At 39.3% G+C, this 23,444-nt stretch overlaps 1 protein-coding gene and 1 long non-coding RNA gene across 2 annotated transcripts in view; both read right to left on the bottom strand.

The window, feature by feature from the left end:
• Window positions 1-3,853: 3,853 nt before the first annotated feature.
• The window catches only part of LOC139474519 (glutathionyl-hydroquinone reductase YqjG-like), a 37,718-nt gene continuing 18,127 nt past the window's right edge, over window positions 3,854-23,444 (bottom strand). The window contains exons 6-9 of the mRNA XM_071257569.1: window positions 17,448-17,541; window positions 8,042-8,158; window positions 7,143-7,259; window positions 3,854-4,343 (exon numbers count right to left, since the gene is read on the bottom strand). Of these exons, the coding sequence (XP_071113670.1) occupies window positions 4,248-4,343; window positions 7,143-7,259; window positions 8,042-8,158; window positions 17,448-17,541 (424 nt within the window). The 3' untranslated portion in view covers window positions 3,854-4,247. The remainder of the gene's footprint in view (window positions 4,344-7,142; window positions 7,260-8,041; window positions 8,159-17,447; window positions 17,542-23,444) is intronic.
• LOC139475052 (uncharacterized) lies at window positions 11,867-13,659 on the bottom strand. Its single transcript, XR_011654007.1, has 4 exons — window positions 13,585-13,659; window positions 13,153-13,332; window positions 12,531-12,609; window positions 11,867-12,030 (listed from the first exon to the last, which is right to left on the bottom strand). It is a non-coding gene; the product is annotated as an uncharacterized lncRNA (long non-coding RNA).

A 23,444-nucleotide genomic window follows, 5' to 3' on the forward strand; every position in this document is an offset into this window, starting at 1 on the left:
GGAGTGAGTGAGTTGGATTTAACGCCGCTTTTAACAGTATTCCAGTTACCGTATTCCACGTAATAAGCGCTCCGTTCTAATGAGCGCCCACGGCGATAATTGCTAACAAATTGGCTGGTTAACAATCCCAATAAGCACCCCTTCCGATTGATCAATGTACACAAGACTTATTTATTCGCTTATAATACGCACTCGTGTGTTATATGCACCCTTGAGTATGGGCAATTAAATTCTGGAAAAATATATCTGTTGTATAGAAACTTTTCAGGCTGTCAGCATAAATCACGAAATTTATCTTTCAACTGTTTTTTTTCCACCAAAATAATATTCTAATAAGAGCCCCCTATTTCTAATTTTGAGAGCTTAATGTGGGAGGAAAGCCCGAAGTTATGCAGGTCTCAGACGTTTACCAGACGTTGAAACCCACGAGCACGGGTATGGTGCTGAGCTAAAGCTCGGAATTTAAAACATTAATTTCACGAGTGACATATTTTCCGTAATCACTCGTACCTCGTGGGTTATCCTATAATTCCTCAATAGTCACTGAAGCGTACGTAATACTTCTTGTAAGAAGTGGGTTGATGGAAATAATGTCGCCTTCATTAATGTCGCAAACTGTCTCGTATGCATGCTGGAATTCGAGGCGTCTTTAAAAAGTATACATGATATGTTTCGTAAATAGACTCCCATAGTATAAAGTTATAATCGCCAAAGACTAGCCACTTCAGCCTCTAACCATATGCCGCCAGCTTTAATATGTGGCAGATGCCATCGAGCGAAGTTTGTCACATCATCGTCACGTTAGATAATACATTATATTCGAATAACCGACACTCCTGACAAGTTTTCACAAATAAGAGCTCTGTAAAAATTGAAATTCAGACGAACATGCAGCACGTTCTAATATTTCTGATTATATAAATATATTGGCAACATGCTGTCGTGAAAAGTTAAAACGTGTATCTTTTGATGATCTTTGGTTATATTTAAAGGCAAAATGATGATGTTTGAATTATAAAAGTCGATATAGATATCCTCCATGAAATAACGGAGAGACGGCACACTACAAATGGCCGAAGTCCCTGAATCTCATAGACTCGGCTGCACCAGACAATGTAGCAAGCCATCTGCTGTTGCTGGGTTGTTAGACAAGCTGCTTCCCATCATGAAGACATGAAGACAAGATATCTTGTGACACCTTTACAGTTAAACTAAAAACTGTTCCCATATGCTGCTATATATTGTATATCATTCACATGATATATATTTTCTTTTATTTCATGACAGGGCACGGGTAGCCCAGTCGTCTAGACGCCGCAATTCGCTGAGCAAAGTAGCGTCCCTTTGGCACGCCAGCGTTGCAGGGCTCACGTTTACAACTTTGGTGAAGCCCTCGAGTATGGAGCTGACAAACCAAGAAACATAATCGGAGCGAACCGAGATTTGAACCCACGATCATAGGTTTCTAGCGTGCCCAATGGGAATTGCGGCGCCTAAGATTTGTTTGTTTGTTTTTTGTTTAACTCCGCACTTATAAACAATAATCGACGAGACTACTGGATTCGAACAACACACCTACGAAATCGATTCCAGACAGCAAAAGTGACTGCAACAAGCATCCCTGGCCTTCGACGATATCCCACAGGACTTTGTGCGACGCCTGGTCCATTCCATGAGACGAAGATGTGTTGCTTGCATCGCAACCAGAGGTGGATACACACGCTATTAACATTTTGGCATGTTCATGTATTTTCTGAAATCACGCATTTTCTGAAATCAGTATGGCAAATTAAACCATTAGAACACTTACAGGAGTATTTTATATGTTGCAAACAGAAATTGTTTCAGATTTGGTAAAAAAACGTAACTTTGCATTAAATCTTATTCAGTGTCACAGGAACTTTTGTTGTTCAGTATATTATGAGGTGGTGTTTTAATTATGTATGTCCAGTTGAAACGCATCACGTTTTTCCAGAAAGAATCATTTTTTCAATTCATGGTGTAAACTCATATAGTTTCTATAGTTGCGGTGACTTTTACTGAATGTACGCACATCCTTCTACAATTGTACGTTATACCTCGACGACCAAGGTGCCTGGACATGGGTCACACATTGCAACCCATGTCCGTGGTCATATGGGCTCCATTCTAAGACTTTCTCTGTTAAGAATGTGGTCAGTAGATATAGGGGTGTATTTTGCTGGTCCGAATGCTCCGAGTAGTAGGGAAAGTATAACCTTCCGCATTCATGGTGAAGTGTAAGAATGAGTTGCGGGTGCTGTCCACACCTAATGATATCCCAGTTACCGTGGAAAGGCAGTTGCAGTGTCAGCTGAGGTCGCCTGGAGGTCTGATCTCCAGAGTACATTTACTGATAGATATTAAAAAGCTTTAAGCTTCAGGTTCAAATGAAGGTATACGCTGTCTCCGTTTGACCATTAATTTAGCACAACAGTCAGTGCAAAGGTTTGGAGTTATGGACCTCTGTGGTGTGTACCCGTTCTGTCAAGTAACTTTTGTAGAGGTTTATAACAATTTGTGTATCACTACCAAAGGATCATTGTGAAAATAAAAATACAAGACTCTATAGGCTATATTGAAATGTATCACCTCAAGTAACGATTATTTAGTCTTTTAATGTTTTTATATGAGTTGGTCTTTCAGTGTTTCAAATCAATTTGAGAAGCGCCACTTCCTGGTATAATGAGTTGGTCTCTTATGTTTCAGCTCCGTTTGTGACATGCCACTTCATATAATGATTTGCTCTCTAGTTTTTCAGCTGCAGTTGTGATGCACCACTTCATAACACCGGTGATGTCGCTATATAAGTGCAATAATCTTGGACGCCAGGTTAAACCCTATTTCACCTCACCTCACATAACACCCGTGAAGATCCGGGGTAGAATAGGTCTTCAGCAACCCATACTTGCCATAAAAGGCGACTATGCTGTCGTAAGAGGCGACTTACGGGATCGAGTGGTTAGGCTCGCTAACTTGGTTGATGAATGTCATCGATCCCAATTGCGTGAATTGATGGTCAATATACTAAGACAGATAGGACAGACAGACAAATTTATTCAGTAATAAAGGCCATCTTTCCACAATACAACAATATACATATTTAAATATCCTGCATACAAGGGTATTATCATTTTTCATTGTAAAGGTTTTAGTTAAGAATACACCAATGTTAAACATGTTAAATATAGTAAGTCTCTTAAGGATTCATAATGTGGATATATTTTTCAGTCGTTGGACAATCTGTATAATCCATATGGATGTTTATGTTGCTTTCTTAGCTGGGAGTCATATAATATATTTAATTTAATGGATAGGTTTATTTTAAAGGATAGGTTTAAATTATTGCATTGAATGCGATATCCAAACACAATGTAAAAACAGTTCCAAAAACTTCCAATTTTGAACAAATTAACAATTTGTTCCTTTAGTATAAAATCCTGGACAAATCCCGGCTAGAGGGATAGTGCTGTGATCCCTTTGTGAAACATCTGAGATCACTCGGCCGACAGTCTGGCTCTGTCAAATCAATCCAGATGTGTCACGACTGTCATACATAAGCTGTGGACTATTGCAGTGCTGTGATCACAGTGTGAAACATCTGAGATCACTCGGCTGACTGTCAAGGCTCTGTCAATCAATCTTAGTGTCACGACTGTCATACATAAGCTGTGGACTATTGCAGTGCTGTGATCACAGTGTGAAACATCAGAGATCACTCGGCTGACCGTCAAGGCTCTGTCAATCAATCTTAGTGTCACGACTGTCATACATAAGCTGTGGACTATTGCAGTGCTGTGATCACAGTGTGAAACATCTGAGATCACTCGGCTGACTGTCAAGGCTCTCTCAAATCAATCTTAGTGTCACGACTGTCAAACATAACTACTGCAGTGCTGTGATCACAGTGTGAAACATCTGAGAACGCTAGGCTGACTGTCAAGGCTCTGTCAATCAATCTTAGTGTAACGACTGTCAAACATAACTATTGCAGTGCTGTGATCACAGTGTGAAACATCTGAGAACGCTAGGCTGACTGTCAAGGCTCTGTCAATCAATCTTAGTGTCACGACTGTCAAACATAACTATTTCAGTGCTGTGATCCCTGTGTGAAACATCTGAGATCGCTAGGCTGATAGTCTGGCTCTGTCAGATCAATATATTAGTGTCACGACTATCAAACATGACTATTGCAGCGCTGTGATCCCTGTGTGAAACATCTGAGAAGGCTAGGCTGATAGTCTGGCTCTGTCATGGGGGGCTGTGAAGTCTGGATGGGGACAAACAGGAATAATGCCGAAGGGGTTGATAGTCTTGTGGCTTCCCTGAAAGCAGATATCAGAAAAGGTGACTCTATTTGCTGTTACAGGCGACTCTACTTGCTGTTACAGGCGACTCTACTTGCTGTTACAGGCGACTCTACTTACTGTTACAGGCAACTCTACTTGCTGTTACAAGTGACTCTACTTGCTGTTACAGGTGACTCTACTTGCTGTTACAGGCGACTCTACTTGCTGTTACAGGCGACTCTACTTGCTATTACAGGCGACTCTACTTGCTGTTACAGGTGACTCTACTTGCTGTTACAGGCGACTACTTGCTGTTACATGCGACTCTACTTGCTATTACAGGTGACTCTACTTGCTGTTACAGGCGCCTCTACTTGCTGTTACAAGTGACTCTACTTGCTGTTACAAGTGACTCTACTTGCTATTACAGGCGACTCTACTTGCTGTTACAAGTGACTCTGCTTGACGCAGAGGTGACTAACGTGATCGAGTGGTCAGACTGACTTGGTTGATGCATGTCATCGTATCCCAGTTGCTTAGATCGATGATCATGATGTCAGTCACTGGATTGCCTGGTCCAGACTCGATTACTTACAGACGCCGTCATATAGCTAGAATATTACTGATTGCTGCGATAAACAACAAACAACTTGCTGTTACTATGGTTACAAGACACCCCATTAACTCAAACTTCATTTAAGTGGGTTGTTTGCATGTCTTTGTGTCATGTCATGGTCTTCAACTCGGATATATCACAAATAATTTGGCACGTTTTTGCATTTCACAATGCTGATTGGTCAGTTGAAGTGATATGAGTCCACATGATTGATTCATTGTCGAGCACAATATATGATGTTATCTATTGTCCATGATGTCACAGGTGGATAACATTACCACACACGAGCAATAGGGTAACTCTGTAGGATAGTAGGATACTAACATTTTTCAATTGATAACTTTATTTAACTAATCCAAGAATATCTAACAGGTGAATTCTACAGTTGTACTCTGCAAGTGAGCTCTACATGTATCCCACAGGTGTATCCTATGGGGATATCTTACAGGTTTATTCTACAGGTGTACTCTACAGGTATCCTATGGGTATATCTTACAGGTGTGCTCTACAGGTATCCTATGGGTATATCTTACAGTTGTGCTCTACAGGTATCCTATGGGTATATCTTACAGGTGTAGTCTACAGGTATCCTATGGGTATATCTTACAGGTGTAGTCTACAGGTATCCTATGGGTATATCTTACAGTTGTGCTCTACAGGTATCCTATGGGTATATCTTACAGGTGTAGTCTACAGGTATCCTATGGGTATATTTTAAAGTTGTGCTCTACAGGTATCCTATGGGTATATCTTACAGGTGTATTCTACAGGTATCCTATGGGTATATCTTACAGGTGTAGTCTACAGGTATCCTATGGGTATATTTTAAAGTTGTGCTCTACAGGTATCCTATGGGTATATCTTACAGGTGTATTCTACAGGTGTACTCTACAGGTATCCTATGGGTATATCTTATAGGTGTGCTCTACAGGTATCCTATGGGTATATCTTACAGTTGTGCTCTACAGGTATCCTATGGGTATATTTTATAGGTGTAGTCTACAGGTATCCTATGGGTAGCCTGCAACCTCGGGGTATCGCGATACTTGTCGTGTACGCTAAACGGAACAAAATGCACTCACTAACCTTTATGTTTATTCGTGTTCTCTGTATCAGATATCATTCATGTTATCAAACAGTGCATATTTTACTGATAAAAGTTCATTATTTACATTAGTAGCTCCGGGTAAAAGCGGTGGCTCGCGCTCTGTCTGACAAGGGAGAGAACTCCATCGTATCGCGGTACAGAGAAAAGTTGTGTATGGAGGTCCGAATTGGACAAAAAGAGGACATAATTCTACCAACCACTTGGTATGATCATGCCAGACATCAGTGATTTGTCCAGACAAGTGCAAAGACAGCACAAGTAAAATTCTAAATGTGTTATCAGCAATAAGTATTCAATGCATATCTACCGAAAAGTAAGAGAAAAATATTTTTATAAGTCAACATCAAAATATCAGAAATGATATTTTAAGATTGTTTAAAAATAATTGGATGACAATAATTTGTCACAAAATGGAAAAATGTTAAAAGTCAACAATAAATATATAAAAAGCACTCCTAGTATGCCCAAAGTATGTATTTATCTTGTGGTTACTAGTGAAGAGCGTATTTCTAAGTTTGGCATTATGGCCCTTATGATCTCCCAATAGATTCTGGGCACAGAGCAGGAAAAAATGTGCGGACTACGTAACTTCCGTTACCTCATTAGTCGCCATGAATATGCAGATGATCTAGTTCAGGACGATAGAGAAAGTTTACTTGGGGAACTGCGGGTTATATCGTTGGCCATTGATAGATGGGGGTAAGGCAATATTACAACAGATGCCAGAAATATGTATCAACGGATTAATAACTCCTTACTTACAGCAGACGGAACATTCCGAGGAAATTGAAATTGTTTACGAAGTGAGCACTTCCTGGCTACTGATTTGCATTAATAGACAGCCGCTAAGAGGCGTGTCCCGCGTGAACTATCGGAAATCACAAATGCCGCGATACGATGAATGCCGCGGTACCATGGGGTCCGAGTATATATCTTACAGGTGTGCTCTACAGGTATCCTATGGGTATATCTTACAGTTGTGCTCTACAGGTATCCTATGGGTATATTTTATAGGTGTAGTCTACAGGTATCCTATGGGTATATTTTATAGGTGTAGTCTACAGGTATCCTATGGGTATATCTTACAGGTATATCTTACAGGTGTACTCACATAGTAGTGTTTGATGATGTGCTCCATGTCGACGGTGGCCGACACCCCGGGGAGTTGATACACGTCTCGGGTGTATCCCCACAGGTTGGGGTAGTTCAGAATCTGACGTCGGTTACACTGAAACAAAGTCACAGGTCTTGCTTTAATCACATGGTTTACAAATCTGCATCTATAAGGAATAAAATATAAAAACAACAGAATTTCTTCTCATTTCAACTTTTTGTAAGATAAACTTGGAAGGCAGCATTAGAAACTGGCACTAGTCTATAGACCTTGCCAAACTGCTTAATAGTTAAGGTATCCTAACGACTAGCAGAAAGTTGCCCTTTTAAATGGTGTTGCTATGTTATTCAGGACTAGTGGACTAAAACAGCTAGTTCTACCGCTGTAAGGCATCACAAACTTCTTAAAACATTATTCTACCATAACACCCCCTTGAAATCTGAAAACTCCTGAGATTGATGCTGTAATGTTCAGATTATAACATGTATTTACATTTGTTTCAGTATTGTTAGGTGCCTTGGTATACAGGTGTACACTCATTACATCCCAGATCTGCATCCAATGTGGGCACTGGTGGCCCGGTCATCAGAGATGAGTGAGTTAATGCTTAACGTCACATCGGCAATATTTCAGCCATATCGTGACGATCATCAAAGATGAGTATCTAAGGCCTGTCAGAATCCATTGAACACAGGTGCGACTCGCAGCCTTGCCTGACTGTTACTCTCGTTTTGTCAGCACTACATCCTATGCTTGTGGGTGTAACCAAAGTTATAAATGCCACCACTGGCTCTCTTCCCACATGATGCTGACATGATGAGATCTAACTGAATAATGTATGAAGCAGGTTCAGACAGACTAATACGTACTTACTCACCATGCAGCTAAATGTTTACCTTGAAGTGTGTGTGGTAGACGTTGTCGAACCTGACAAGGGTTGTGAAGAGCCTGATGTCTGCCTCTGTGACCCGACTCCCTGTCAAGTAGCGCTGTTTACTGAGGATCTCTTCCACCTGACACACAAAGTACATCCATCTTAGACAGTCAGTCTATAATCAACACAGGGCCACAACAGCCACGGGGGATCAAGTCCTCTGTAGCCAGTGTTACAGAGGATCTCTTCCACCTGACACACAAAGTACATCCATCTTAGACAGTCAGTCTATAATCAACACAGGGCCACAACAGCCACGGGGGATCAAGTCCCCTGTAGCCAGTGTTACAGAGGATCTCTTCCACCTGACACACAAAGTACATTCATCTTAGACAGTCAGTCTATAATCAACACAGGGCCACAACAGCCACGGGGGATCAAGTCCCCTGTAGCCAGTGTTACAGAGGATCTCTTCCACCTGACACACAAAGTACATTCATCTTAGACAGTCAGTCTATAATCAACACAGGGCCACAACAGCCACGGGGGATCAAGTCCCCTGTAGCCAGTGTTACAGAGGATCTCTTCCACCTGACACAGTGCTTGCAGTGTGACACTATCCAGTGCTTGCAGTGTGACACCATCCAGTGCTTGCAGTGTGTGACACTACCCAGTGCTTGCAGTGTAACACTACCCAGTACTTGCAGTGTAATACTACCCAGTGCTTGCAGTGACACTACCCAGTGCTTGCAGTGTATGACACTACCCAGTGCTTGCAGTGTAACACTACCCAGTACTTGCAGTGTAATACTACCCAGTGCTTGCAGTGACACTATCCAGTGCTTGCATTGTGTGACACTATCCAGTGCTTGCAGTGTAACACTACCCAGTGCTTGCAGTGTGTGACACTATCCAGTGCTTGCAGTGTGTGACACTATCCAGTGCTTGCAGTGTGTGACACTATCCAGTACTTGCAGTGTGACACTACCCAGTACTTGCAGTGTAATACTACCCAGTGCTTGCAGTGTGACACTATCCAGTGCTTGCAGCATGTGTGACACTACCCAGTACTTGCAGTGTGACACTATCAAGTACTAGAAGTGTGACACTATCCAGTACTTGCAGTGTGACACTACCCAGTGCTTGCAGTGTGTGACACTACCCAGTGCTTTCAGTGTGTGACACTATCCAGTACTTGTAGTGTGACATTATCCAGTGCTTGCAGTGTGTGACAGTACCCAGTGCTTGCAGTGCGTGACACTACCCAGCGCTTGCAGTGTGTGACACTATCCAGTGCTTGCAGTGTGTGACACTATCCAGTACTTGCAGTGTAATACTACCCAGTGCTTGCAGTGTGACACTACCCAGTGCTTGCAGTGTGACACTATCCAGTGCTTGCAGTGTGTGTGACACTACCCAGTACTTGCAGTGTGACACTATCAAGTACTGGAAGTGTGACACTATCCAGTACTTGCAGTGTGACACTATCCAGTGCTTGCAGTGTGTGTGACACTACCCAGTACTTGCAGTGTGACACTATCAAGTACTGGAAGTGTGACACTACCCAGTACTTGCAGTGTGACACTACCCAGTGCTTGCAGTGTGTGACACTATCCAGTACTTGCAGTGTGTGACACTATCCAGTACTTGCAGTGTGTGACACTATCCCGTGCTTGCAGTGTGACACTATCCAGTGCTTGCAGTGTGTGACACTACCCAGTACTTTCAGTGTGACACTATCCAGTACTTTCAGTGTGACACTATCCAGTACTTTCAGTGTGACACTACCCAGTGCTTGCAGTGTGTGACACTATCCAGTACTTGCAGTGTGACACTATCCAATGCTTGCAGTGTGTGACACTACCCAGTACTTTCAGTGTGACACTATCCAGTGCTTGCAGTGTTACATATAAATATAAGAAATATAAGACTTTTTTCATTTCCAGAAACTGCAGTAATATGGACTTGCCAATTATCACATGCTTGCATGTGCTTTATTGGATATATTTGTTTCAGGGTCTGTATGACAGACTACGTTTGAATCTTATTTCTGTCTAAACAATCTGATATGGCCTTCATGTTTAAGAGCGAGCTGTTCTTGTATAGTGATGTAAGGGAGATAGCTCTCATTCCAGAAGTTCAGGTGATAGTGCGTGACTTGTATTGGTAAAGTTGACAGTTGTATGGAATGTTACCCTGATTGTGTTATGTGTTGTCATAGTGTTTTGGAATGATTGTGTGTGTGTGGAGATGATCGTTTTGTAAGTTGGATAATGAAAGTCTAACAAATAACAACGTTTGACCTGAAGCAGCGAGTTCTGTTGTCTATCAATAGCTTTTAGAAAATGGTAAGACCTCATCCTTAAAACTACTTGGTTTAACAACTTATGATAAAAAAACTGTTGGGTCAGTTGTCAAAATATGAAAAACATGTTAAGTACATCTTGTTTTTAATTGATTTCTAAAGTGATGTTGCCCAGGAGAAAAAAAACACAAATAAATGCACCAGATTTTTAATGATTTATCAATGGGTTACCTTCCCACATTGATCTGCTTTATATTTCTTTCAACAAACCTGACAGGAAGATAAAAAGATGGTTCTCAATGTCTTCCCTTACAAAAAAAAAAGGCCAGAAAAGATGCATCCGAGACCGCCTTAATCATTCCCCGCAAGGCACATTTTTACCTTCTCCGCAGGGTCTTAAGGAAGTCTGTAGATATTCCCGGCAAATGTCTCCACACCATCTCGGCAAACTACTCCAACTTGCAGCTTGCTGAGAAGTATCCAAGACTTCCTCACAGTACCTACTGAAGTAGTCTCCGATACTTCCTCAGAATTAACCTTATATGGCTAATTAAATATGCTTTGAACCATCTCGGCAAACCCACTTAGGAAGTCCCTGATTATTCTCCACAAACGTGTGTGACATAATCAAAGATGTTTCTAATGCATCCCCACAACACTTGCAAGGAAGTCTCCGAAGCGTCTTCGCTAACCTATCAGGGGTAATTAAATATGCTTTGAACCATCCCGGGAAACCTTCTAAGGAAGTCCCCGAATAGTCTCCACAAACTATTATTAGGTAATCAAAGATGTTTCTGAAGCATCCCAGCAAAACTTGCAAGGAAGTCTCCGAAGCATCTTCACAAACCTATCAGGGGTAATTAAATATGCTGTGAACCATCCCGGGAAACCTTCTTAGGAAGTCCCCGAATAGTCTCCACAAACTATTATTAGGTAATCAAAGATGTTTCTGAAGCATCCCAGCAAAACTTGCAAGGAAGTCTCCGAAGCATCTTCGCAAACCTGTCAGGGGTAATTAAATATGCTTTGAACCATCCCGGGAAACCTTCTTAGGAAGTCCCCGAATAGTCTCCACAAACTATTATTAGGTAATCAAAGATGTTTCTGAAGCATCCCAGCAAAACTTGCCAGGAAGTCTCCGAAGCATCTTTTGCTAACCTATCAGGGGTAATTAAATATGCTTTGAACCATCCCGGGAAACCTTCTGAGGAAGTCCCTGGTAAGTCCCCACAAACTTGTGTTATGCAATCAAAGATGCTTCTGAAGCATCCCCGCAACACTTGCAAGGAAGTCTCTGAAGTGTCTTCACAAACCTGTCATGGGTAATTTAACATGCTTTAAACCATCCCGGCAAAGTTCTAAGGAAGTCTCCATAACAAAGATGTTTCAGAGACATTTTACCTTTCCATCATTTTCAGTAATACAAAAGATGTGCTTACATCATAATCTAGTCTTTCAACAGCATCCCATAGGTGTCAAGTGAAACATCCTTGCCAAACCTGTACTGTCAAAAATGAGATAACGAAGTTGTATGGTATTCTCTTTATTTGGAGTAATAACAGCAATAACAAGTAGACAGAGGTGGACATCATCAACAGAAGATATCATTATATGGTAGCCATCATATGAAAGTGGAAGTCATCATATGAAAGTGGAAGTCATCCTCGTCCTGGCAGGGGTCGTCATGGAAGCTGTCCTTCAAGAGGCTGAAATGGGATCAAATGTTATTGTATATCAGTGACATAATGAGTGAGTGAGTATGGTTTTACGCCGCTTTTGCGCAATGTTCCAGCAATATCACGGCGGGGGACACCAGAAATGGGCTTCACACAATGTACCCATGTCGGGAATTGAACCCGGGTCTTTGGCGTGACGAACCATCTTTAACCACTAGGCTACCGGACAGCCCCAATCAGTGCCATAAACTAATTACTTTATGTCAGACGTCAAGGAGTGAGTGAGTGAGTATGGTTTTACGCAGCTTTTAGCAATATTCCAGCAATATCATGGCGGGGGACACCAGATATGAGCTTCACACATTGTACCCATGTCGGGAATCGAACCCGGGTCTTCGGCGACGAGCGGACGCTTTAACCACTAGGCTTCCCGGCCGCCCCCAGACGTCAAGGAGACTCATTAAAAACTATTACAAAAATTACTTTTGGGGGGCTACAAAATTACTGATGTTATGGTCAAAGAAACAAACCATGGCTCATTCACTTGAAGGCATTCCTAAGCGTGCAGATCTTCTTGCTCACCACAAAGTTCCAGTTGTTTTTTCAGAACTGATGAAAAAAATAACATGTTACACTGGATGATAAATCAAAGCTTCATAATTCACGATACAGTAAAAATAAATTGCAAACAAGATAAGAGCATTAAAATTGCACTCCGGTGAAATGGTTCCAGTCCAAATGTATGATGACTTGAAAGTTACAAAACTTACCACTTGTACCAAAACTAGATTTTAAATGATGTCAATTAGTTAACATCTTGTGATTAGATATTCACTTAATATTGATATGTCCATGTAAGTTGACCAAAGCATTACACATTTAAATGTCATTGTGTTCTAGAAAAATGTAAAAAATGGTTTTGACATTTACAAGTACTTATATTGGCTCAAAAGTTAAACACAGGAAGGATATTTAGATTGTAAAACCTATTGATTCCTTACTATGATTCTGATATTAAATTATAAAAATTAAACCTTTACCTTACAAGTCTGTGTGTGCACTTTGTAGGTACCAGTTAGTTTCATAACTTATTTAGTTACATTTCCATTAACCTGAAATGAAATTTACCTGACACTTAACAAAGAAACTGACCTTCGAGTACCACATCGGTGTCGGTAGCATCGTAAAAACACCAAGTTGCTGGCCACCAGGCAGCAACTGGCTTCTTTTCCTTGATCCCTTCTCATGAAACAGGCACATCAGCAGGAGTTCACGTCTTCCTATGAAGTATCGTTCCTTTTTTGTCTTAAAAAATCACCACAAGGAAGGGGGCTGAAAAATCAAGTTGCATTCATTAATAACCTAAAACTAAAAGGCGGGTATTGCTGGTCACAAAACAAATTTTGACACAGGCAACTTTGCCAAAATTTCAACTAACTGGTGCCAGTCCAAAACGTAATTAAGGATCTATACCGCGATGGCGATGGAGCATGTCGACGGGGAAAACGATAAGTCCACAAAATTTACTGGGAACATATATCTATTTCAAACAAACGTTACAAAACATGAGTTTCCCTTACTTACGAGTTCTTAAAAAAATATCAACCAACATCCTCGTTATAAAACAGCAGGTTACAAAATGGCGGCGATTTCCGTACTAATTACCATACAACAATGGACATTTGTTTGTAAAAAAAAACTAAGTTTTAATTTCAAATACAACTTAAGATAAATAGAGTTTAACATAATACAAATATATAATTTGTTATCTATTAATTCAATAATTTTATAAACTTATAACTACAGTCTGCGATCATATTTCACATTTCAATGACCAGATACATAATTTGTTTTGAAGAAATCCTTTTTTTAATCTCAGTCCCACATCGGTGCTCTCCGTAAATTTTACGGAGAACCACGATGTGATCGAAACATGAAATCTGAAAGGCCTGCGCAATATTACAAAATTACATCTGCGCCTATTATTTTTCATAAATAGTCCCAAATTAGATCAGTTTGAGGTTCCAAATTAGAACATAAATTTACGATTTATAAATTGAGCTTGAAAAAAGATTTTTCTTTCAGCGAATGCTAAAACTAAGTTCAATATCTAAGTGAGAATTGGTTTGGATCGGGGGTCGTTTCGGTGGATTTATTTAGCATAATTGTTATGGAGACAATATAGAGGGCTATATTTTAAAAATATATTTATGTAACACAAACAGATCTAAAGTGTACCTACCGTTTGTTCAGGAACATACGTTGTCATCCTTGCTGAACTCAGAGTCGGCGTAGGTTCTATTTCGATGAAGGTTTGGTGACTTTCTTTTTCAGTTTTTGCTTCTCTTTCAAATTATTATTTTTTATCGATAGATTAAAATATTATTCACTAGATCTATTTCCCGCAATGTTATTGAAAATAGAATTCTCCGACACACACTTTGACAATGGGTCCACATCGAACAAGTCAAAGAGCAAAATAAAAACGTGTCAATCAAATCTTTAGATTATATTTTACAAAGTAATAAATGAAATCAACAAAATTATTTATCTGTCTAAAAGTTGTCAAACTAAGATATAAGTTATCATTTCCATCTTTTCGTGCGATCGCGTGTGATGCGAGTCAAATGGCATCGCGGCTGTATCGCCTCGATTTCTCCACAATGTTTAATGCCAAATATATGCAAGAAAAATCTTTGTCTCAGCTCGTAACCTGGCACGATACATCCACGAAGTTTCATATTTTTAATATAGATCGCGATTTCCTGCTTATAACGTTCAGAACAATACGATTTAACAAAAACCTTTCGTCAAAGTCTGATATACACGAGTACCGTTGCTGTAATTGGTTGAATAAGGTCACGTGCTCAATTTGACCAATCACGAATCTTATAGCAGATTTCGGCAAGGAAGCGTCACCAGAAACCAATAAAATAGCATGTTATAGTAATGTAAATACTCAAGGCGAGTTGACTATCGTGTAGATGACAAAATAAACGTTGAAGATAATGGTGTGTCACATGGTACGTGTTATTCATGCGAAGCTTCGAAAACGGAGATATTTCTTCATGCTACAGAGTGGACAGCCACTGTCATCGGGAAAATGATGACAGATATTATTAATAATTCTTTTGAAAATAATTTTCCGATTAGAGTCTAGATCTACGTATACAATAAATATGAAAAACAACAACAACAATAAATAGGTAGATCCACGGACGTATATATACGTCTTTGGTAGATCTAAGTTCTGAAAATCGTCAAATTTTTGTTTCCTCTGTCCTTATTCTGGACGTTATGAATGTGTTAGCTTGGATTATTTTATTTACAACACACTTAATTTAGTTGTAAATGCATCATTTAAATAATGTGATAAACATAACTTTCATTTGGTAGGGGGTGGGGGGATTGGGGTGTGTGGGTGGGTGTGTGTGTGTGTGTGGGGGGGGGGGTTGGTGAAGAGGGACCACACCCAATGGACACAGAACAGCTACAATTAAAATATACCAGTTGTGGACAGAAGCTCATAAATCCTGAGACTATTATAACTGGTATTGCAGTACTTACTAAGGTAGAAAGACAATGAGTAACTTGAGTGATGTGTTTGAATTTTCTGATTGATCATTCATTCTAAGTATAATTTAACTTGAATAGACACTTTGACAGTCACTTGACTTGTATTTGAATTATGATTATAACCATTAAAACAGCCAATCATGTATTTCCTGGCACCCCTAAAAATGTAATGGCACACTCAATTTGGCATAATTGTGCCCATTGGCAAACTTGAAATAAATTTAATTTCGATCCCTGTTATGTATATCTTGAGCCACAAATCAGCCACTATGTCTACAAGTAATGTTACTTTATGTTGCCTTTTCTTATATACCTTTTTCTGAGGAGACTGTTATATGGCACACGGACACTGTTACTTTCTGATTGGAATTTATGAATATATTGTACATTTCTTTCTTTTTTCTGATTATTGCATACTGATAATTCCTGCATTTGTTTTAACTGTATTTAATAGAAATATACCTCGAAGCATTAATTGTGTTGGGTATTTAATTATTAATGTCCTTGCTGACATATATAGGATTTCTAATTCATTGCATGTGAATGTGTTTAGATAAAGAGCTTTAGTATTATCCTTAAAGAAAATTCAAAATAAATAATAATGATCATGTCATCTCTTCCAAGCAAGGGACCTAGTTTTCCGAGATCTTGACTAAAGCTCAATGTATTGATCTGTATCAATTGAAAGGAAGTCTTTGAAAGATATATACTTACAATATAGTTTTGGCTAGTGAGGATGCATTCACATCATCATTGCAAACCGGTTATCAAGTTGCCTTGTGAGGAAGTCTCTGAATAGTCTTTGCAAAGTTCTTTTGAAGATTTCCACAAGCAAAGAAGACTCCACAGTATCTTTTCAATTTTGTTTATTTGTAAAGAAGTCTCCGAAAAGTCCCCACAAATGTTTTTGTGGGGTCTTCGTTAGTGAGAATGCACTCAATACATCCTTGCAAACAGTCAGCTATTTTATTGCCTTATGAGGAAGTCTCCGAATAGTCCTCACAAAGTCTTTGTAGGGTCTTCGCTAGCGAGGATGCACTGATACATCTTTGCAAACCTTCAGCTACTTTATGGCCCTTCTGAGGAAGTCTCCGAATAGTCTTTGCAAAGTTGTTTTGAAGGTCTTCGCTAGCGAAGATGTATCGGAGACATCTTAAGAGATCTCCTAAGACATCCCCTGCTAGTGGAGATGCACTAGAAACGTCACGGTAGGTTAATGCCTTTGTGGGGAAGTACTTGATTATTCCCCAGAATAGTCTTCGATGGGTCTCCGCAAAGTCTCGGCTAGCCGAGACCATAAAAATTGGCTAAAATCCCACAAAAGATGCATCGGGACGGTCTCGGGGCGGTCTCGGGTACATCTTTTCTGGGTTTTTTTTTTGTAAGGGTTTACTTGCATTCCACATTTGTGAAATTTTCCGTTGGCATCATTATGAAAGTAAGATCAAAATTAATTTCAGATTTACTTATTTTTATCCCCTAAAAAAAACTATATTACTTTTGAAACAAAAGGTTCTTAGACATTCACATAACACAATTTTATATTTTTGTTTCTTGAATGGATATAAAGTGATGGCCTGATCTGTAAAACATGCTCACAATATAACATACAGATAACGCTGGTCTGTAAATAATCAAATCTGGTTAAAAAAACTTTGTGACTGATATTATGAGCAACGATTCACTCAATCAAAGTAAATTACTGACGACACACAATAAACCAAGTCGCAGAGCCTGACCACCCGATCCAATGGTTGCCTTGTACACAGACATGGCTGCTTGGGGACTTTCTAACTGGGACTCCCGAACGAGGGAGTAAAACAAGCAATTACATGAAAAGGCCTGATAAAGAAAGTGTTGCTAAATCTTACACGGTCAAGTCCCTGAAACACTTCAGCAACAGCGCTGTCGTACGCCTCCTGGCTCCGTGCAAACCCACAGCGGTAGACGCCATTGTTGATCTGGCTGCAACATGGAACAGTCAAAGGTCATAATGTTGCCATGGTTTCCTTATTATTGAACCTCTCCAACTAACGACTAGGGTCATTATCATGCTCATACATAGCTCATGACTAGTTATATGATTGGTTAAGATTGGTAAAATATACTATATGATTGCATTCGTCACCACTCGCCCCTTTCCGTAACCTACAAGAAGACTCGTCCCCCTATCGATGAATGTTATGTGCGAAAATACGACAAACCAATCAGAATGCGCATATGATTTTAAGTTCTTCATCAAAGAATCCCTCAGAAACAATTTTTGATTTTACATCCAAAATATATCAAAGACACAGTTAAATGTTTTCAATCATACTGTATAATTCCACACGTCCCATTGTGCTTTAAATTGCATCTGAACTATATATAATCCATGGGGAAATAATATATGAACCATTACGCAACGAGTTGACAATTGTTTTGGGTATGCCCGTTTGCGTAAAGACGGCACCCGGTCGCAAAAATGGCCATGAGAGGGGCACGAGTCGCTATTCTGCTTGTCCTGGAATAACACGAGTTGGTCACGAATGATATGATTGGTTAAGAAGCTAGTAAGGTGCTAATCTCGGTTTACCCATGACGAGCACCCACAGACACTGTAGGAATATTGGCCTGCCTGTACACTTCAAAAAGTGGGAAACTAAAACTAAACATTAACCATGTCTTTTCTTTTTTAAAAATGGTTTTGATATTTATAAAACAGTAATTCCACCCTGCTGTAAAGTTCATCTGCGCCCACAATATGTCTTCAACACATCACATCCCATGTGTCATTATAGCTGTTACCCATGATTTTCATATTATTATAATCATCGTGGAATGACCGATATCATCCTCTCTAATTTATCGGGACATCGTCATAATATATCCCCATTGTCATCATCATAGCTTAAACCGCCAGTTACAGCCTTTCAGCACCCAAATCGGCTTCACACTTTATGTTCTAAACATTACATTCCTCTGCCACATACAATTATGGATAAGAGGTCGTGTGGCCCTCTGCCTCTCAGCTGGGGACTGCGGACAATTCTCAGGTCCATTATAGCATAACATAATGAAATCTCCTAAATACACAATTCTTTCTTTCTGTTTGTTGGCTTGAGTAAATGTATCACTATAACAAGTGTACGTATGGAAACAACTGAAATATAACAAAACAGATCTCACTTCTAAATTATGTGTATGTATTATTTACATTATGGTGTATGATGACAAATGATAAAAACAGTTTCTTCAGCAAAACCAATGGCACATAAACAAATGTGTATCAAAAGGAAATTATGCCCCGGCTCAAAAAAGTCAGTGTTAGCAGGCAATACGAAATCAGTAGGTAGATAGATAGATAGATAGATAGATAGATAGATAGATAGATAGATAGATAGATATCAGTGCCAAATATCACAATAAAAATCATACAAATATGTTAGATAGATAGATAGATAGATAGATAGGTAGATAGATTTCACGGCCAAATATCACAATAAAAATCAAACAAATATGTTTAGAAGCTGACTACAAACTACTTGTGTACCATATTGCAGTTAATTAGTGGTGAATATGTGTTATTGCTGCATATTGTACATATGGTTGCTACGGAACATCGAAGTACAACAGATCTGTGGGCTACAAATTTGATAATAATGAAACTGCATAACTGCATAATACGATTATATTCAGTCAACCTGCATATCCTAATCAAATAACTTATATACATTAATCACGATATAATGTTCCTTGTAACCATGTCAGTTTATAGAATAGTAACATGTATCATATATACAATAACAATAAAATGTATTTACAAAACATAAGCATATACACATGTCATTGAACAGAAGTCAGTGGGTGAATTTGTTTTTACCACAATACAAACGTTCAAACGTTTTCCAGGAAACAAGAAATACATCCACGATGGAATACACTTGTTCTATCGTCTGTTGAAACTGCATTTAGTCTAATTCACATAAATGGAAAATCCTGCGGTGCCGTACTATTGTCCACGCTTTAGTTTTCGATAGAATCGTTTCCACAACTCATCCACAAAGTCATATGATTTGCACTTGAGGACCTTTCTCTGATACTCCTTTGTGGGATTTTTTGTAGATCTTCTTGTCTTTATAGAGGAATAGGGTCGGTTGACATGCTCGTTCCAGTCCAAAATAGCGATTCCTGTTTTTATTGTGTACATTGAGTTCCGAAAGTGGACACGTTTATCAACATATGCCAGGATGGTATTGTGGAAACATTCAACGAAATGAGTGTCCGTACAGTGAATATATTTTTCAGGATGTTTGTAGATGTAGAAGGATTTTATTGTTTTCTTTAGAATATTGAGAGCAGTGTCATCTCTGATAACTTTCCTCGTAGAAATGTAGTTGACCTGGGTTTTGCACCTTGATGTGCTGTCACAGTGATCATGCTGGTTTTGATAGTGGTTGACAATATTGTCCATATGATCTTTTAATTTCGCAGCAGATCCACCACAGTTTTTCATACCCCAGTAGACAGAGGTTTTTACACCTGAAAGTTTGTCAGATAACTCGGGGTGCCATTTTTGACCTAGGGTTTTCTTGGTACCTGAAGTTATTTTCTTCATGGCACTGCCCACTTCCTTTGACGCATGCCAGGTATCATAGGAGTCTATGACACCTGCATGGTTATCTGCAACATACTTGCTGACGGATGCATTTCTGTCATGGGCATGGATGTTAACTTTTACATTCTTTGATTCCAGATCTTCATATATTGCCCTGGTCCCATACACTTCATGTTTCTGAGGGCATATTTCCTGCTCTTTAGTTACATGCTTGTAACTGACTACCTTGTGTGTTTTCGGACCTATGGCTGTCACGTCACAGTGGTAGCTGTTTCGACGACAGCCATGCCGTGCATCAGTCATTATATCAACTTTTTTTTCACCATTAATGATAACTGTTTCTTCATCAAGGGCCTGTTTTATCTTCTCATCTCGAAGTTGTTCAACAGTTTCTTCATACACAGGAACGCTCCTTGCCATTAATCGTTTTGCTGGAGATCCGATATTGGCAAATTGGCAGAACCGTTCATATTGTACAGGGAGCATGCCACTGCACATATATGCATGGATGAGATGATAGTTCAGCCAATAGTCATGAGCTAGCGTAGGTGAAGAATGCCAAAACAGGAAAGCATGAGATGATTTTAAAACTGGTTGAAGAATAAGCCTCCCTGTATGTCCAACTCGCTCGAATTCAGTTGGTTCCAGTGGTCCATGAACTTGTGATAAACGAACTAATTCAAACAACTGTGTTTTGGTACACACGAACAGTTCTTTATCTTCACATTTGTCTGCCACTGTTGAATGATCTTTTTCTTGTTTCTTCATGGTTTCTTGTGACAAATAGTTATCAAGCAAAGTATTCATCACAAATGCCATACCTTTACCAGGAAATATTTTCTTGACTTGTTGCAACTTTGTCTCAAATGAAAGTTTTTCTACTTCTGTGTCAAATGCCACGTCAAAGCTCTTCCTTGCCTTTCTCTTGTACTCATATATTTTCACACTGCCATCACTAAGCCTCTTCTTGCTTTTTCCAGTCTGAGTATTAGTGATGTCGGTCAGCGCTTCCATGATAAATTTGATAGCTGAACTTTCATTAACAGACAACTATGTAATGGAAATAAGACATGTGCTCAGAATGGAATCTACTTCAAATTTGCCAGATAAACTGAAACAACCAATGAGAGATGGGTTCGGGCGAGTGATTCACTTATGACTCATTATGTGACCAATCAGCAGCAACCTGGTAAGAGGCTTGACCCAGAACAAATTTGAAGATTATGCCGCCAAAAACTGCTGAAGGTAATATTGCCAAACTCTGGTTGACGAAATTGTTATACAAACACCATATTCAACTGTCAGGACACCATGAGTGGAAAAAAATATAAGTTATCTCTAATCATCAATGAAGAGGACAAAGAAGCCATGGAAGAATTCATGCGCCAAATGAATATAGAAATCTGTATGCAAGGTAAGCGTAGCATCCCTTATTGTTTCAAGTAACATAAAACATATACCTTAAATGGTTTTAAATTCATGACCAAATGTCTGGAAGAGTATAATTCACATAATTATTCATACTTAATCTATACCTAATCCATTATAAGCACTTGTTAGTCAGGCATGTTTTATTGATTATAGAATGTGAGGAGGTGCAAGAGAGTTCTAACCAAATTCAAGTGGACTCCCCTATTCCCGAGGGACAGTACATTACAAATCAGCCAGATCCCGAGGGTGACAATCGAATGGAGGAGGACACATGCCCCTACTGTTTTATTAAACCCTGTGTAGCCACCCACAACGGAACAGCCAGATGGATGGGACAAGGGCGCCCTCCAAGCCCTAATAACTGCACCATCAGAAAGGCTCTCTACTATAAATTCTGGAAAATAATTGACAACTGTAACGGGTGGAGAATACCAGCATATGTTCAAAAGAAGATCAGACTGGGTGATGGGGAGCATGTTGTCTTCCATCACAGACAAATAATGCCGGAATGTGTGTTGACACTTGTGCGAACAAAATATCCAAATAGGATAAATGAGCCATATATGGGACACAAGTGGTGGTGAACTGACATTATTATTTTTCTCTTTGTATATATATATATATGTGTGAACATTTATATTCTTTCTAAAACTGCAATTAATTTCTTTAGGGAAAATTAAAATTCTGTAAAGCATAAAACAGTAAAGAAACTCTTGGCATCATGTAGCTAACTATGGCAATACAGTATCCTTATCAGACAAGTGATTGTGTTTTGTTTACATAAAGTGTGTAATTGCCCCTACGAGGTCAAATGTGTGACTTGTGCTGTGTCTCAAAGATGACAGGCCTTCCGTTCCCTCCTGGAGGAAAAAGTGGCGGTTTAAGATTGTAACTCACTTTTAACTCACTCACTCACACAAAGTCTTAAGCAATATCAATATGGCAGCACCCCCATTGTATATACCGTATTCGACACAATAAGCACCCAGAGCGCTCTCAAAATTAGAAATTGGGGGCTCTTATTAGAATAAAATTTTGGTGAAAACAAACGGCAAGATTGAAAAGAAAGAAAGATCGCAAAATTTCATGATTTATGCTGACAGCCTGAAATGATACAAAAGAAAAGTCTGTGTGTATTATATACACACAGATATATTTTCCAGAATTTAATTGCCCATAATTAAGGGTGCATATAACACATGAGTGCGTATTATACACAAATAAATAAGTCTTGTGTACATTGATCAATTGGAAAGGGTGCTAATTGGGATTGTTCACTAGCCAATATATTAGCAAATATTGCCGTGGGCGCATATTACGTTGAATACGGTAATACAACATCACCATGGTATAATATGAGTATATAATCAATATTACCATTGTATATAATAAAATCAGTAACACAATGGTATAATGGTGTTATATAATGAACATCACCATGGTATAATACTAGTATATAATCACAACATCACCATGGTATAATACTAGTATATAATCACAACATCACCATGGTATAATACTAGTATATAATCACAACATCACCATGGTATAATACTAGTATATAAATCACAACATCACCATGGTATAATCATATAACCCCAGTATCACCATTGTAACATCAACATACTGGGGCAAGGTTGAGAAATTCTCACGCATTCATATAAAATGTAGATAAAAATATTTTGAAACCCTTTTCTCTTTCAATTTATTGCGATTGCAACCAACATGGCAGGAAGAATCATTCAAAACCAGTTTTCGCCGGGGGGGGGGGGCTTCGCCATCCCCCCCTCCCCCTGCACGGCCTGGCTTCTCACTCATTTAGACATCCTGGGGTTGACAG

Source organism: Haliotis cracherodii, unplaced genomic scaffold (genome assembly GCF_022045235.1).
Source record: "Haliotis cracherodii isolate W230 unplaced genomic scaffold, xgHalCrac1.p SCAF_3, whole genome shotgun sequence".
NCBI classification, from domain to species: Eukaryota; Metazoa; Mollusca; class Gastropoda; order Lepetellida; family Haliotidae; genus Haliotis; species Haliotis cracherodii.